This window comes from Macaca mulatta, chromosome 10 (genome assembly GCF_049350105.2).
Source record: "Macaca mulatta isolate MMU2019108-1 chromosome 10, T2T-MMU8v2.0, whole genome shotgun sequence".
In the NCBI taxonomy this organism is placed as follows: Eukaryota; Metazoa; Chordata; class Mammalia; order Primates; family Cercopithecidae; genus Macaca; species Macaca mulatta.
The window spans coordinates 8,833,155-8,849,294 of record NC_133415.1 but is presented as its reverse complement, the minus strand read 5'-3'; the positions used below and the strand labels follow the sequence as shown (position 1 = coordinate 8,849,294).

At 54.5% G+C, this 16,140-nt stretch overlaps 1 protein-coding gene and 2 long non-coding RNA genes across 23 annotated transcripts in view; 1 reads left to right on the top strand and 2 right to left on the bottom strand.

Moving 5' to 3' along the window:
- CYB5R3 (cytochrome b5 reductase 3) overlaps positions 1 to 16,017 on the bottom strand; it is a 61,277-nt gene extending 45,260 nt beyond the window's left edge. For 7 of the 21 annotated variants that reach the window (XR_013398714.1, XR_013398710.1, XR_013398711.1 and 4 more), the window contains exons 1-2: positions 15,934 to 16,017; positions 2,227 to 2,358 (exon numbers count right to left, since the gene is read on the bottom strand). Coding sequence is in view for 13 of the 21 variants with exons in the window: in XM_077948709.1 (XP_077804835.1) it covers positions 2,227 to 2,358; positions 15,934 to 15,954 (153 nt within the window). In the remaining 8 variants the exon portion in view is untranslated. 21 annotated transcript variants of the gene reach the window in all.
- On the bottom strand, positions 8,251 to 11,369 carry LOC144331617 (uncharacterized). The gene is made up of 4 exons (XR_013398927.1): positions 11,311 to 11,369; positions 9,793 to 9,874; positions 9,577 to 9,675; positions 8,251 to 8,417 (listed from the first exon to the last, which is right to left on the bottom strand). It is a non-coding gene; the product is annotated as an uncharacterized LOC144331617 (long non-coding RNA).
- The window catches only part of LOC144331623 (uncharacterized), a 71,172-nt gene continuing 64,077 nt past the window's right edge, over positions 9,046 to 16,140 (top strand). The window contains exon 1 of the long non-coding RNA XR_013398933.1: positions 9,046 to 9,104. This is a non-coding gene — a long non-coding RNA (uncharacterized LOC144331623). The remainder of the gene's footprint in view (positions 9,105 to 16,140) is intronic.

The following is a 16,140-nucleotide window of genomic DNA, read 5'->3' as shown; positions in this document are numbered from 1 at the left end:
ATTCTTTTGAGATGGAGTCTTGCTCTGTAGCCCAGGCTGGAGTGCAGTGGCACAATCTCGGCTCACCGCAAGCTCCACCTTCCAGGTTCACGCCATTCTCCTGCCTTAGCCTCTAGAGCAGCTGGGATTACAGGTGCCCGCCACCACGCCTGGCTTATTTATTTATTTATTTATTTATCTCGAGACGGAGTCCCGCTGGGATTACAGGTGCCCGCCACCACGCCTGGCTTGCTTATTTATTTATTTATTTATTTATTTATTTATCTCGAGACGGAGTCCCGCTGGGATTACAGGTGCCCGCCACCACGCCTGGCTAATTAATTTATTTATTTATCTCGAGACGGAGTCTCGCTCTGTCACCCAGGCTGGAGCGCAGTGGCACCATCTCGGCTCACTGCAAGCTCCGCCTCCCGGGTTCACACCATTCTCCTGCCTCAGCCTCCCCAGCAGCTGGGACTACAGGCACACGCTGCCACGCCCAGCTAATTTTTTGTATTTTTAGTAGAGACAGGGTTTCACTGTGTTAGCCAAGATGGTCTCGATCTCCTGCCCTTGTGATCCGCCCACCTCGGCCTCCCAAAGTGCTGGGATTACAGGTGTGAGCCACCGTGCCTGGCCTAATTTTCGTATTGTTAGTAGAGATGGGGTTTCACTATGTTGGCCAGGCTGGTCTCAGGTGATCCACTGGCCTCAACCTCCCAAAGTGCTGGGATTACAGGCATGAGTCACCGTGCCTGGCTGGTAATTTACTTTTCATTTTGTATTTTTTTTTTTGCTTCTGAATGTCAACGTCTCTGTGAGCTCCTGGGATAATTACAGACACTTGCTCCAAAAGTTCCAGGAAGCGGCCAGTTCCGTGCCATGGAAGCCTGAGATTCCTGTGAAGCCTGAGTCAGATGCACCAGGCACAAGCCCAGGGTGGAGACTTGGGCCCTGGCAGACGACATTCTCTGCTGTGACTCAGTTTTCCCTGCCACACCCCTCCTGTGCCTGCTGGGGGTGGCCAGAAATAGAGCAAGGGAGGGGCTCCAAAGAGGGCAAGCGACCGAAGGAAGCAGCTTTTACTGGGCAGCAAGGCAAAAGAGGGAGAGGTTGGTTTTAAATCATAATCAGAGCTTTGAAAAAAAGGAGTCGGCCGGGCGCGGTGGCTCAAGCCTGTAATCCCAGCACTTTGGGAGGCCGAGACGGGCGGATCACGAGGTCAGGAGATCGAGACCATCCTGGCTAACACAGTGAAACCCCGTCTCTACTAAAAAAATACAAAAAACTAGCCGGGTGAGGTGGCGGGCGCCTGTAGTCCCAGCTACTCGGGAGTCTGAGGCAGGAGAATGGCGTAAACCCGGGAGGCAGAGCTTGCAGTGAGCTGAGATCCGGCCACTGCACTCCAGCCTGGGCGACAGAGCAAGACTCTGTCTCAAAAAAAAAAAAAAGAAAAAAAGGAGTCAGGTCAGGAACCATGGCTCATGCCTGTAATCCCAACACTTTGGGAGGTGGAGGGGCAGGGATCACTAGAGCCCAGGAGTTTGAGACCAGCCTGGGCAACAGGACGAAACCCCACCTCTACAAAAAATACAAAAATTAGGCTGGGCGCAGTGGCTCACGCCTGTCATTGCAGCTACTCAGGGGGCTGAGGTAGGAGAATCACTTGAGCCTGGGGAGGCAGAGGTTGCGGTGAGTCGAGATTGCACCACTGCACTCCAGCCTGGGACACAGAGCAAGACTCTGTCTCAAAAAAAAGTATGAACTAACTAATGAAAGAAAGTAAGAATCAAACAGGGCAGAGGGAGCCCACACAGCTCAGAGCACCCAGGGAATCTGCACAGATGTGAAAGGTGTCCAGGTCCAGCAGTACCAGGCTGTGGGGAATGAGGCTGGGGGAGGGGGAGGAGGGAGGAGAGCTTATCTTCAAACCTCTCACCCCCTGCATTCCTACCCCATAAATGGACCTAAAAGTTCTGAGGGGTTCCTTCCACTCTGACCTTCCATGAGGCAGTGAGTGTGGTTCAGAGAATGGGCTCTGTGGACAGAGAGACCAGGGTTTAAATCCCTCAGCCACTTCCTGGTGGCCTTAGCAAAGGACATCACCTCGCTTTCTCCATCTGTAGAATGGGCGGACAACAGTATCTACTTCAGAGCGGGACCATGCCCTGAGCACAGAGTAGATGCCTGTAGGTGCCTGGGCAATGCTGTGATGCTGACGAGGCAGCAGCAGTGGCCGGCACTCACCTCCCGGTCGATGAGCCGCAGCGAGTACTTGATGTCCGGACTCTCGAGGGTGATGGCTGGCGTGGAGCGCCGGAACAGCTTCATGAGCAGACTGTATAGGAACCAGACTGGGGAGAGCACCACATGGCCCAACTGAAACGACAGGGACCCATGGGGTCAGCACAGAAGCCTGCCTTTCCCTAAACACACCGGCTCGTCCACACTCCCAGGCCTCTGCTCATGCTGTCCCCTCTGCCGGGAGCACCCTCTCCCCACCACCCTCATCCAGACAGCATCATCAATTTTGGTGCCCACTAGGAGAAGCTATAAAGACCAGACTGAGCATTACACCTGTTGCTCATTACACTTGTCACTGAGCATTACCCAGGCTTCTATGCTCAGTACCATGAGAAAAAGCTCCATTTCCTCTGAGGAGCCAGGACCAAAAAGTGCTGTGTCTCTAAGCACATATCCTTTTTCACTTTGGCTACTAGGAAGCTCAGAGCAAAATTAATCTTGAGCATAATATATTTGTGTTCCCTCCTTCTCTTCCTTCCTTTAGTCAGCTTCCCTGGTTTTTGTTTTGTTTTGTTTTTGATACAGAGTCTCGCTCTGTCACCCCACCACCCAGGCTGGAGTGCAGTGGCCCGATCTCGGCTCACTGCAACCTCTGCCTCCTGGGTTCAAGCAATTCTCTGCCTCAGCCTCCCGAGTAGCTGGGATTACAGGCACCTATCATCATGCCTGGCTAATTTTTGTATTTTTAGTAGAGACAGGGTTTCACCACGTTGGCCAGGCTGGTCTTGAACTCCCGACCTTGTGATCCACCTGCCTCGGCCTCCCAAAGTGCTGGGATTACAGGCGTGAGCCCCCACACCCAGCAACTTCCCTGGTCTTATTAAGCGATGTCAAGTTCTAGCTTGATTTAGACAAACAGACAAATAATAACCCCAACTCAGAATCTATCTGAAAGGACTACACTGACCAAATGGCTCTATGGCACCTTTAGATCCGGTCCCTTGGGGCCACTGAGATTGATGCTCTCCTCTTTGCTCTCCCACAGAGCACACTAGAACAAGTCAGTGAAGCTGGGTGAACTGAGCCACTTCCCCCAAATGACATCCATGAATGTCCCTGAGCCCTGAGGTTTTGCCATCAGGTGTAAGGAAAGCAAAGCACCGAGCCAGGCACTGGGAAGGTCACTGGCTGTGTGACCCCAAGAAAGTCCCTTCCCCTCTCAACTGGAGTGGACCAGGTGATCTGCAAGGCCCCCAGAGCTGCGACTCTACTGCTCAGATCACCAAGGTCAACAGCCTCGGGGATCCCAGGGCCACATCGGGCACCACACAGGCACAGCCCTCGCAGTAACCCCACGCGGTAGGCACTGTCACCGCCACCATTTCGCAGATGAGGAAACAACCCAGAAGGGCAAAGCGACTCACTCAGTCACACAGCTGGCAGGTCGGAGCTGACCCAGAGTCCACTCATCCCTTATACCACACTGGGAACCTCAGGCTCAGGCGGACCGCGCCACACAGCCCTGAGGGGCTGTTCCTTTCCAGCCCCTGCCCCCGACATCTCAGCCTCACGAAGGCCCTAAAACGGGGCCAGGCATAGTGGCTCACGCCTGTAATCCCAACACTCTGGGAGGCGGAGGCAGGGGAACAGTTTGAGTCCAGGAGTTTGAAACCAGCCTGGGCAACAAGGTGAAACTCTGTCTCTAGAAAAAATATAAAAAGTTAGCTGGTTGTAGGCCGGGCACAGTAGCTTACACCTGTAATCCCAGCACTTTGGGAGGCCGAGGTGGGTGGATCACCTGAGGTCAGGGGTTCAAGACAAGCCTGGCCAACATGGCGAAATCCCGTCTCTACTAAAAATACAAAAATTAGCCAGGCGTGGTGGCGGGTGCCTGTAATCCCAGATCCTTGGGAGGGTGGGGCAGGAGAATCGCTTGAACCTGGGAGGTGGAGGTTGCAATGAGCCAAGATCATGCCATTGCACTCCCGCCTGGGCATCAAGAGCGAGGCTCCATCTCAAAAAAAAAAAAAGTTAGCTGGTTGCGGTGTCACATGCCCGTGGTCCCAGCTACTCAGATGGTAGAGGCAAAAAGATTGCTTGAGTCCAGGAGTTCGAGACCAGCCTGGGCAACATAGCAAAACTCTGTCTCTATTCAAAAAGAAAAGCCCTAAAAGTTGGTTAGAAAACCCAAATCCCTGGCTGGGCACACACCTGTAATCCCAGCTACTCAGGAGGCTGAGGCAGGAAAATCACTTGAATCTGGGAGGAGGAGGTTGCAGTGAGCCAAGATTGTACCACCACACTCCAGCCTGGGAGACAGAGCAAGACTCCATATCGAAAAAAAAAAAAAAAAAAAAAAGAGGCTGGGCGCGGTGGCTCACGCTTGTAATCCCAGCACTTAGGGAGGCTGAGGCAGGTGGATCATCTGAGGTCAGGAGTTCAAGACCAGCCTGGCCAACATCGTGAAATCCAGTTTCTACTAAAAATGCAAAAAATTAGCTGGGTGTGGTGGCGCATGCCTGTAATCCTAGCTACTTGGGAAACTGAGGCAGGAGAAATGCTTGAACCCAGGAGGTGGAGGTTGCAGTGAGCCGAGATTGCGCCATTGCACTACCACTTGGGCAACGAGAGAGAAACTCCATCTCAAAACAAAACAAAAAAAAAGGCCAGGCACGGTAGCTCACATTTGTAATCCCAGCACTTTAGGAGGCCAAGGCAGGCAGATCACTTGAGGTCAGAAGATCGAGACCAGCCTGGCCAACATGGTGAAACCCCATCTCTACCAAAAATACAAAAATTAGCTGGGTGTGGTGGGCTACCCCAGCTACTTGGGCGGCTGGAGCAGGAGAATCGCCTGAACCCGGGAGGTGGAGGTTGCAGTGAGCTGAGATCGTGCCACTGCACTAGCCTGGGCGATAGAGCGAGACTCTTGTCACAAAAAAAAAAAAAAAAAGTGGGGGGCCGGGCACAGTGGCTCACGCCTGTAATCCCAGCAGTTTGGGAGGCCGAGGCGGGTGGATCACGAGGTCAGGAGTTGGAGACCAGCCTGACCAACATGGAAAACCGCGTCTCTACCAGAAATACAAAAAGTAGCCGGGCGTGGTGGTGCACACCTGTAATCCCAGCTACTCGGGAGGCTGAGGCAGGAGGATCACTTGAATCCAGAAGGTGGAGGTTGCAGTGAGCTGAGATCGCGCCACTTCACTCCAGCCTGGGCGACAGAGCAAGACTCCCTCTCAAACAAAAAAATCCAAAAAAATTAAAAACCAAAAACTGCTGACAGACTCCAAGAGCTGAAGGATCCTCCCCTAAACCTCAGAGAGAGCACAGCCCTGCCCTCCTGACACCTGGATCTCAGACTTCTGGCCTCCAGAACTATAAGAGAATAAGGTTCTGTTGTCTTCAGCTGCCTGGTTTGCAGAAAATTTGTTATGGCAGCCCTGGTAAACTAGTACAGAAGCCAAAGAGACAGGACGAACTCCGGCATGTGGTTTTAGATTAGCACTGGCCCAAGAAAGAATTGTTACAAAGGCCAATACTGAGACAATTGATGAAATTTGGCCAGCCTGGCCAACATGGTGAAATCCCATCTCTACTAAAATCACAAAAATTAGCTGTGCATGGTGGCAAGTGCCTGTAATCCCAGCTACTTTGGGGGCTGAGGCAGGACAACTGCTTGAACACAGGAGGCGGAGGTTGCAGTGAGCCAAGATCATGCCACTGGACTCCAGCCTGGATGACAAGAGCCAAGACTCCGTCTCAAAAAAAAAAAAAAAAATTTGAATAAGGCTTGTGGATTAGATAATAGTGTTGTACTAATGTTACTTTCCTGTAATTATTCTGTGGTTATGCAAAAGAATGTCCTTGTTCTTAGGAGATACACACCGAAATATTTAGGGGCAAAGGGGCAAACTTACTCTCAAATGGTTCAAAAGATAGACACAGATGACCCTTGAACATGGGTTGGAACTGCTTGGTTCACTTTTTTTTTGGAATTTTTGACAAATCTTGTTTTATTCAGATAGCAGTCTGATCACACGTGGTCCAACAACACTCAAATAATAAATCAAATATAATCAGATGTTAAAGATTGGTCTTCAAACATTCTAGCCAATGATGCCACGCTTGCCTATGATCTCTCCGACATAAAACCACATCAGGCCGGGCACGGTGGCTCAAGCCTGTAATCCCAGCACTTTGGGAGGCCAAGATGGGCGGATCACGAGGTCAGGAGATCGAGACCATCCTGGCTAACACGGTGAAACCCTGTCTCTACTAAAAAATACAAAAAAAAAATTAGACGGGGCCGGGCGCGGTGGCTCAAGCCTGTAATCCCAGCACTTTGGGAGGCCGAGACGGGCGGATCACAAGGTCAGGAGATCGAGACCAGCCTGGCTAATACGGTGAAACCCCGTCTCTACTAAAAAAATACAAAAAACTAGCCGGGTGAGGTGGCGGGCGCCTATAGTCCCAGCTACTCGGGAGGCTGAGGCAGGAGAATGGCGTAGACCCGGGAGGCGGAGCTTGCAGTGAGCTGAGATGCGGCCACTGCACTCCAGCCTGGGCGACAGAGCGAGACTCTGTCTCAAAAAAAAAAAAAAAAAAAAAAAATTAGACGGGCGAGGTGGCGGGCGCCTGTAGTCCCAGCTACTCCGGAGGCTGAGGCAGGAGAATGGCGTGAACCCGGGAGGCAGAGCTTGACAGAACAAGACTCCATCTCAAAAAAAAAAAAAAAGAAATAATTTCAAAGTTACTGTAAAAGAGCATTTATGGGCTGGACGCGGTGGCTTACACCTGCAATCCTAGCACTTGGAAGGCTAAGGCTGGCCCATCGCTTGAGCTCAGAAGTTTGAGATTAGCCTGGGCAACATGGTGAAACTGTGTCTCTGCAAAAAAATTACCAAGGCCTGGTGGTACGTGCCTGTAGCCCCAGTTACTTCGGGGACTGAGGTGGGAGGATTGCTTGGGTACAAGAGGTCAAGGCTACAGTGAGCTGAGATCATGCCTCTGCACTCCAGCCTGGGTGATAAAGTGAAACCCTGTCTCAAAAAAAAAAAAAAAACAAACAGAGCTCTCATGTACTCTTCACCCAGATGTACCTAACGTTATTATTTGCTACATTTGCTTTATTTCTCTCTTCACAGTATATATCCAATGTATATTAAATATATTAGATACTGCATGTGTGCATATATACACGGTGGACCCTTGAATGGCATGGGGGTTAGGGGCTGACCTGTATAGTTGACAGTCCATGTATAGGCCAGGTGCGGTGGCTCACACCTGTAATCCCAGCACTGTGGGAGGCCGAGGCAGGCAGATCACCCGAGGTCAGAAGTTCAAGACCAGCCTGGCCAACATGGTGAAACCCCATCTCTACTAGTGATACAAAAATTAACCAGGTGTGGTGGTGGGCACCTGTAATCCCAGCCACTTGGGAGGCTGAGGCAGGAGAATCGCTTGAGCCCAGAAGGCAGAGGTTGCAGTGAGCCAAGATCACGCCACTGCACTCCAGCCTGGGCCAGACCTGTCTTTAAAAAAAAAAAAAAAAAAAAAAATCCATGTATAACTTCTGGTTTCCCCAAAACTTTCGTACTAGTATACTATTGACTAAAAGCCTTACCAATAACGTATTTGTATATTTTATGTATTGTATACTATATTTTTACAGTAAAGAAAGCTAGAGAAAACTGTTCTCATAAGGGGCCGGGCGCGGTGGCTCACACCTGTAATCCCAGCACTTTGGGAGGCCGAGACAGGAGGATCATAAGGTCAGGAGTTCAAGACCAGCCTGGCCAACATGGTGAAACCCCATCTCTACTAAAAATACAAAAACTAGCTGGGCATGGTGGCACGTGCCTGTAATCCCAGCTACTCGGGAGGCTGATACAGGAGAATTGCTTCAACCCGGGAGGTGGAGGTTACAGTGAGCTGAGACCACGCCACTGTACTCCATCCTGGGTGACAGAGCAAGACTCCGTCTCAAAAAATAAAGAGAAAATAAATCATAAGAGAAAACATATTTACTATTCATTAAGAGGAAGTGGATCATCATAAAGGTCTTCATCCTTGTTCTCAGGTTGAGAAGGCTGAGGAGGAGGCAGGGGGTGGTCTTGCGGTCTCAGGTGACAGAGGGGGAGGAAGATCCTTGTATAAGTGAACCACGCGTCCTGGCCAGGCGCGGTGGCTCACGCCTGTAATCCCAGCACTTTGGGAGGCAGAGGTGGGCAGATCACAAGGTCAAGAGTTCAAGACCAGCCTGGCCAAGATGGTGAAACCCTGTCTCTACTAAAAATACAAAAATTAGCCAGACGTGGTGGCAGGCACCTGTAATCCCAGCTACTCGGGAGGCTGAGGCAGGAAAATCACTTGAACCTGGGAGGGGGAGGTTGCAGTGAGCTGAGATCACACCACTGCACTCCAGCCTGGGTGACAGAGTGAGACTCCATCTCAAAATAAATAAATAAATAAATAAATAAATAAATAAGTGAACCACACAGGGTCCTTCCGGGGGGGTGACCTTCAGCTGACCGTTTGGGATGATGGACTTTCCATCCCAGAACCTTGGCTCAATTTGTCCATAACCTTGGGGAGAAGACCCCAGCACTGGTGAAGACCGCTGTGACTTATTTGAAGCCTCGACTGGCCACATTTTGGTACTATTCCACAGTTGAGCTGGTTCCTCCCACCCCTGCTGAGATCCCTGGAGCGATTCAGAGCCTGAAAAAAATAGTCAGTAGTGCTCAGCCTGGTAGCTTCAAACAGCTCACGGTTAAGGAAGCCGTGCTGAGTGGTTTGCTGGCCACTGAGGTGTTGATGTGGTTTTTTGTTTTTTTTTGTTTTTTTTTTGAGACGAGTCTTGCTCTGTCGCCCAGGCTGGAGTGCAGTGGCCGGATCTCGGCTCACTGCAAGCTCTGCCTCCTGGGTTCACGCCATTCTCCTGCCTCAGCCTCCTGAGTAGCTGGGACTACAGGCACCCGCCACCACGTCCCTAAGTTTTTTGTACTTTTTAGTAGAGATGGGGTTTCACTGTGTTAGCCAGGATGGTCTCAATCTCCTGACCTCGTGATCCACTCGCCTCAGCCTTCCAAAGTGCTGGGATTACAGGCATGAGCCACCGCGCCCGGCCAGTAACTTTGAAATTATTTCAAAATAAAAGGTGTGTGAAGCCCATACTGGTAGTTCAATTAGAGAGACTGAGAAGTCAAAGTTCATATAAAACACTGGCTCTCAAGAAAGCTGTTTCACAGCTTGTTTATATAGCCTCCCCATATACCTCCCTGACTGTAGTTCTCTCAGCAAATGTGCATGTGTGTTCTCTTCTTATCATTACCCTACTAGTTCCCTTTTCACCTTGACTGCCAGGAAGCTCGGAAACAAGTTCCTTGCATGCGTGCAGGCCTCTCTACTTCCTTTGTGGGATCTGCTACGGGCCCCTTGAGGTAGTGTATCCTGCAGAACACAGACAAGTGCCTCCGCTCTACGCAGGGCCAGGTAAGACGCTGCTAACCTCTCAAGGCCTAGCCCCATCGCCCCTCCCCTTCTGGAAACCCCACCAGGAGTCCTTACTCTGCAACGATTTGAGGAGGGTGCTCTGGCGGAGCCGCGTGTCCTGTCCCTAGAAGGCAAGGGCCACTGCCTGGCCTATCTCCTTGAAGAGATGTGAGATGAGATAAGCGGGGTCCCAGGTCACATAGGGGTCTATAACTTGGGAAGTGCCAGCTCACACACAGGAGCTTTTCCTGCCACCCTCATGGGGCCACTACCAACTGAGAAGTGGAATAGCCAAGTGAAGGAAGGGCAGGGTGCTACAACCTCATACCAGGCCTGGCCCCCACCCCCAAACCAGCCCAGCAGCTCCAAGCTGCCCGGCTACAGTTACAGGCCCTTTGTTGGACTTAAAACAAAACGCCTCTCTCCCAGGCAGGGCCTCCGTGATGGGTGCAGCTGAGGCCTCGCTCCGTGGGGCCCTTGGTATTTGACCCACGGGTCTAAAAGAAGGGCTGTGGATGCCTAGCCCACCCCTCACCCATGCCCAGGGCCACCCAGCTGGGGTCTCTGGCCACCACCCATTTAATCAGCATGGCCCAGGTGTTTCACGCATCCTTCAAGGCCCCAGTTGGCAGCTGTGGACTTGGGTCAGAGAGACCAGGATTTGAGTCCCAGCTTAGGACAGCAGGAGAGTCGCTTCACCTCCCTGGGCCCTACCTGGAGGATGGGGAGGAAGGAGGCACCCAGCGGTCAGCGCCCCTGAGCTGGCGCTGTTCCGAGTAGGGGCCACGGGTTTCCTGGGATATTCCCCACCTCAACCCTAGGCCGCGGGCGTGGTGATCATCCCAGCACGTGAGGAAACCGAGGCCAGGAAAGGGGAGTGACCTTCCCCGAGTACACCAAAGCCAGCCCTCCAAGCACTGCTCACCACATGACACTGTTATCTGTCCCTCAGATAGATGAGGTGACCTGCCAAGGTCATGCAGCCCTGCGGGGTGGGCCGGGACTGGACTCCCAACGTCCAGCCCAAAGTGCCGCTCTTCCTGAGTCACCACCCAAGACAGGTGCCCTCTCTCTGCCCCAGTCACAGAGCTCACAGCCCAAATCTGATATCCTGCCTCACACAGTGAGGCCTGAGCACCTGCCCCCAGCCCCGGGGGCCCAAACCAACAGGCGGCTCCACCCCCTCCTCAAATACCCACCATAGCTCCCCACTGCCTACCTGAAGGCACTCTCTCTATGGCCCCAACTCTGGACTCACCTCCCAGCTCTCTGCTCTCTCAACATTAAGCCCTTCTTGCTTCAGGCGTTAGCATATGCTCTCCTCTCTGCCCTAAATGTCCTTCATCTGCAGGCATCCAACCAGCAAACTCCTATTCATCCCTCAGAGCCCAGCTCAAATATCAAAATCTTCCCTGATGAGCCCTTCCCTAGCTAACCAGGCCCTTGGTAGACTTTTCACAGCCCCTGGTCCCCTCTGGAAACTCTCTGGGATGAGGACAATTCCGACGATTCCTCTGCTATCGACCTCTCCCTCAGTCACAGAAACCACACCCAGGGGGAATAGCGTCTAGGGAAAAAGTTGGCGGAAGTTACCTTTGCAGGAAATCATCATTGTTGGGGACCCTGGCAATGAACCTGAATGACATGAGGAGCTGGAGTTGTGCTTGCTGCTTCCTAGAGTTGTTTTCCAGCACAGCTGTGTCAGCGCACAGCCCAGCTTAAGGCCCCTCTGCGGGCAGCTGGCTTCAGCGGCTGCGAGGCACCTTCCCCTATTTCCTCCCTGGCCCTCCCACAGTGATGCAAGGTGGGAACCACCATGTTCTCCATGTGACAATGAGGGACAAATGCGTGACGGTGAGGGCACAAATGTAGCTCAAGGAGGCCCAGGGTGGAGCCTGGGTGTTGGTTTCTGATTTTCTGTTGCTTTCCCACTTCCCTCACTTGCCCTAACACTAAACCCACGGACGTGGGCCTGGGTGGGTGCCAGGCCAAGAAAAAGATACCCACGTGTCAGTGGCCCCAATGGCAAGTCCCTGAATGCTGGCCTTGGCCGTTGCACAGACCTTCCTCCAACCCCAGGCACCGGCTCCCCACAAGTATCCAGAGGTGGCCCTGGAGCAGATCCCGGGATCTGTGTCTGTCGTCACCACTGTATCCCCAATACTCCACGCAGAAAGCACTCAACAAATATTTGTGGAATGAATTAGTGAAGGGACAATAGGCTCCCACCCTCCCAGTCTTCTTATTTTGCCTAGAAGTTTCCAGAACCAGGACAAGAGCCCAGACTCCTGGGTGAGGGCGGGGCACAGCCTGTCCTATGTGTCAGAAAAGCCCGCTTGTCCTCCAAGAGCACAGGAATCAGAGGTGGGCTTAGGATCCGGCTCCAGGCTGTTCCCACGCCTGTTCCACACCCAGAGAGGATACACACAGCTCCCAGGGCTGAGCTGGGAGTCAGGCACTGCTCAGAAAGCCGGGCTCGCCGTGAGCAGCAGATGAGAGTCAGGGGCCTTCCTTCCAGTGTCCGCTCCCAACAACGGGGGCTGCCCGGAGCCGGAGGGGGCAGCCTTTGCTCCCGCCACCTCATTCAGTCCTCTAGCCTGTTCATGACTCCTCCCACTTTAGGTGAGGAAACCAAGCCTCAGGGGACAGACTTGAGCCCGGCGAAACCTTCCGGCCACTAAAGAGAAGGGGTGGGCTTTTTATTGGTAAAAGTTCTTATCTGGGGAGGCAGCCACGGGCAGACCATCACCATCTGTCAGTCATTTAGTCCACAAACCCCAGTGGGCACTCAAGTGGCAGGTCCCATGCCCAATGCGGGGGACACAGGCCAGGAGGCCCCACCTGAATTCAAGCCAAAGGGGGTGACAGACATGGGCAGAGAGGGTGCACCACAGCCAGGAGCAGTGGAGGGGCGAACGTTTTACCTCCAGAAAGCTAGAGGCCCTACCAGACTCACACGGTGGAGTACACTCTATTCCCACCAGCACGGCTTGGAACAGGCTCTGCCCCGTCCCCAACCACAGCACCACCCCCACCCCCACCAGCAGTGGGCCAAGTAAACAGGAGGCAGACGGCTGAGGCCAAGGTCCCACCCCTGTGCCTCCTCAGCTGTGCTGCATGCGCACTTACACACACACTCACACACACAGACCACCTCAACCCAGCCACCTGCAGACCCAGGGGACAGCTGCCTCCCAGTTCCTGACCTAATGCCCACAGGCCATGCTCTGCCCCACCAGGGAACCCACCACCCGCCTCTCCTTGTCTCTAATAACACAGAGGGGAAGAGGGACACAGGGTGCCAGAGTCCCAGGGAGCCCCCAGCTAATACACCATAGCTGAGGGGTTGCGTAGCTCTGCTCCCCACGCATAGAATGCCCTGCTCAGCTGCCCATCCCTATAATTCCCTACGGGGACCCTGGCCTCCACTCTGCCCAGGCCAGGTTCGGGATGGGCAGAGAAAGCTGCCAGGGCCCCCTACGTGGCAGGCCCGGTCATCCCCAGGTGCCAGTTCCCTGCCCTGGAGCTTGGACAAGCCAGTCGGGTTACTTGCTTACCTGTCGCCCGCCTGCCCGCCAGCAGTCCCACCAGAATCTGAGCGGCACCTCCCTCCTGGTTCTGTTCTAACAGGGAGGAAGTGGGAGGGAGCGGAGGAAGTTCTGCAGTGGGGGGCTCTGGCTTGGCTGGGAACTGTGGGAGAATGGAACCCAGGAGGAGGAACAGGTGGACACAGAGCTGGGATCTGGGCCACCGACTAAGCATGGGGCTGCCAAGGACAGTAGGAAAGCCCGGCAGACTCTACCTGTCAGCCTGTCAGGGTCGCTGAGCACTCACAGCCGGGCTGGGAAGCAGGGGAACCACAGTTCAGGACGGCAGGCCAAGCTCCAACGTTCTCCCAGTGTGGCTGGCAGACTCCAGGGCCAACCCCCGGCCTGGATCCCCCAAAATGTTGGGAGAGGCCTCCCACGGGGCCTGCACGTCCTAGATAAGACACCTAGTGCACCAGGCCCCCAGCCAGCCTCCTGCAGACTGTGGGGAGCCCTTAAGCCAGGAGGCCTAGCTCAGAACATGCTGGAGACATTCTGGGCCAAGCGGGGACCCCAGCAGCACCCACAAAGGGTAATCCCCACCCACCCTTGGAGAGATGGGGCTCAGGGGGTTGGTGAAGGTCTCCCGACTCCCAGGCAGGGCTCTGCCCCTCACAGGGGACTACTCAGTCATTCAACAGAAATAAATGGAATGAGGCCAGGCACGGCAGCTCACACCTGTAATCCCAGCACTTTGAGGAACTGGGACGGGAGGATCACTTGAGCTCAGAAGTTTGTGACCAGCCTGGGCAACATAGGAAGACGTTGTCTCCATTAAAAATACAAAAAATCAGGCCAGGCACAGTGGCTCACTCCTGTAATCCCAGCACTTTGGAAGGCTGAGGCAGGTGGATCATCTGAGGTCAGGAGTTCGGGATCAGCTTGGCCAAGATGGCGAAGCCCTGTATCTACTAAAAGTACAAAAAATAGCTAGGTGTGATGGCGAGTGCCTATAATCCCAGCTACTTGGGAGGCTGAGGCAGGAGAATTGCCCGAGCCCAGGAAGTGGAGGTTGCAGTGAGCTGAGATCCGGCCACTGCACTCCAACCTGGGTGACAAAGAGAGACTCCGTCTCAAAAAAAAAAAAAAAAAAAAATTCAGACGGGCGTGTTGGCGCGTGCCTGTACTCAGAATGCTGAGGTAGAAGGATCACTTGTGCCCAAGAGGGTGAGGCTGCAGTGAGCTATGATCACACCACTACACTACAGTCCGGGTGAGACCCTGTCTCAAAAAAGAACACGAGAAATGTGTAGAGCAGCCAGGTGCTGGGGAAGTGGCCATAAATCCAACCACCAGCTGGAAGGTAAGGAGCACCACCAAAAACAGCAGGGAAGGGTTGAGTGGAGCCCAGGGGAAGCTTTGGAGACACAGGCAGGACATTTCAACAATAAAGGAGGCAGGTGCTTTCTGGGGAAGAATGGGGAGAGTGTTGCATGAAGGCTGGGGTGATGCCCACAGGTTCACCCTGGGGTCTGAATACCCCCAAGTTCTGGGTTAAGCCACATTTTCCTGAGCAACCGCCCAAGCCAAGAGGCCTTTTGCCTGGTTCCCCAAGGAGGAGCCTCTAGCGCCAGAGGGAGGGCCCAGGTGCCCTCCAAGTGGCAGATGCCAGGTGTGGAGGTGGAGGTGGAGGGGTGCTGGGCTGATTCCTTCTGTGTCTGCCTCCCCACACACAGCGGGTCACAGTTGAGGGGGGAGCTGCCCTCTGCAGCTGCAGCCTCCACGTGTCCACACAGACTCAAGCCTCCAGCCCCATCATGATCAACTTTTGAGAAACTGGAGAGAGGAAGTCGCCTGGGGGGAAGGGAAGGTGGTTCTAGGCCAGCCCAGAAGTGACAGCAGCAGAGTGGACTTTGAAACCCCATGGAGCAGGCTCCCTCGGGCGGCGGCGCTGTGGGACGGTGGCCAAGACTAGCATGCATTTCCCCATCTGTGAAATGGGGCAAACGGCACTGATACCATAAAGTGTGAGGTCCCCAGCACAGCTTGCAGAGTCAGTGGGAGCCTGGCCTCGCTGGCAGCCTGGCCCACTGCGCACTGGAAGGACGCCCCAGCGTCATCGGGGTTCTGTTCCTTGTTGCTAAAACGTGCAAAACCCTCTGACTCAGTGACATCGCGCACACACACGTTGTCACAGTCACATCGCCCATTCATATACTCCCGACACACACACATCACACGTTTCCATGCCCGCCCTTCACACCCACCGTCACACTCACACACTCTCAAGCCACAGTCATTCGCACGCTCGCTCACACACTCACACTCAGACGCACACACACTCACAACCACGGGTCCCTCCAGCAGCCAAGGCCCCACGGCGGCCAGGGCAGGGCTCGGGTGCTCCCCGTTGCTGGGCTCTGCCGCGCACCCCGGGCAGGAGGGCTGGTTCCCCGCTACAGACGACCAGGGCGTGAGTCGCGGTCACCACGTTGCTCCCCCGGGCAGGGCTAGGGTGCGGTGGGGTGGGGCGCGGCGGGCTGGGCGGGCGGAGTGGGTGCGGCCGGTTGAGATGGGGCCGGGTTCGGCCCGGGTCCCGCGCCCCCTCCCGCAGGCCAGCCCGCCCCCTCGCCAATGGGTCCCTGTCCCTCGCGACGCCCTGCGGCCCCGGCGACCCCTCCCCGCCTACCGTGCTCAGCTGGGCCCCCATGGTGGCCCTGCGCTGCGCTCCCTCTGCAGCTGCTGCCGAGACCGTCGCGCCCCAGCCCGCGTCACCCCGGAGCAGGGGCGGGGCCGAGGGGCCAGGCGGGCGCGCGGGGCGGGCGCGGGGGCGGGTACCGGGTCGCTCCGCCCGCTTCTGCCGCGCACTGGAGACGGGGAAGTGGGGATGCGCCCC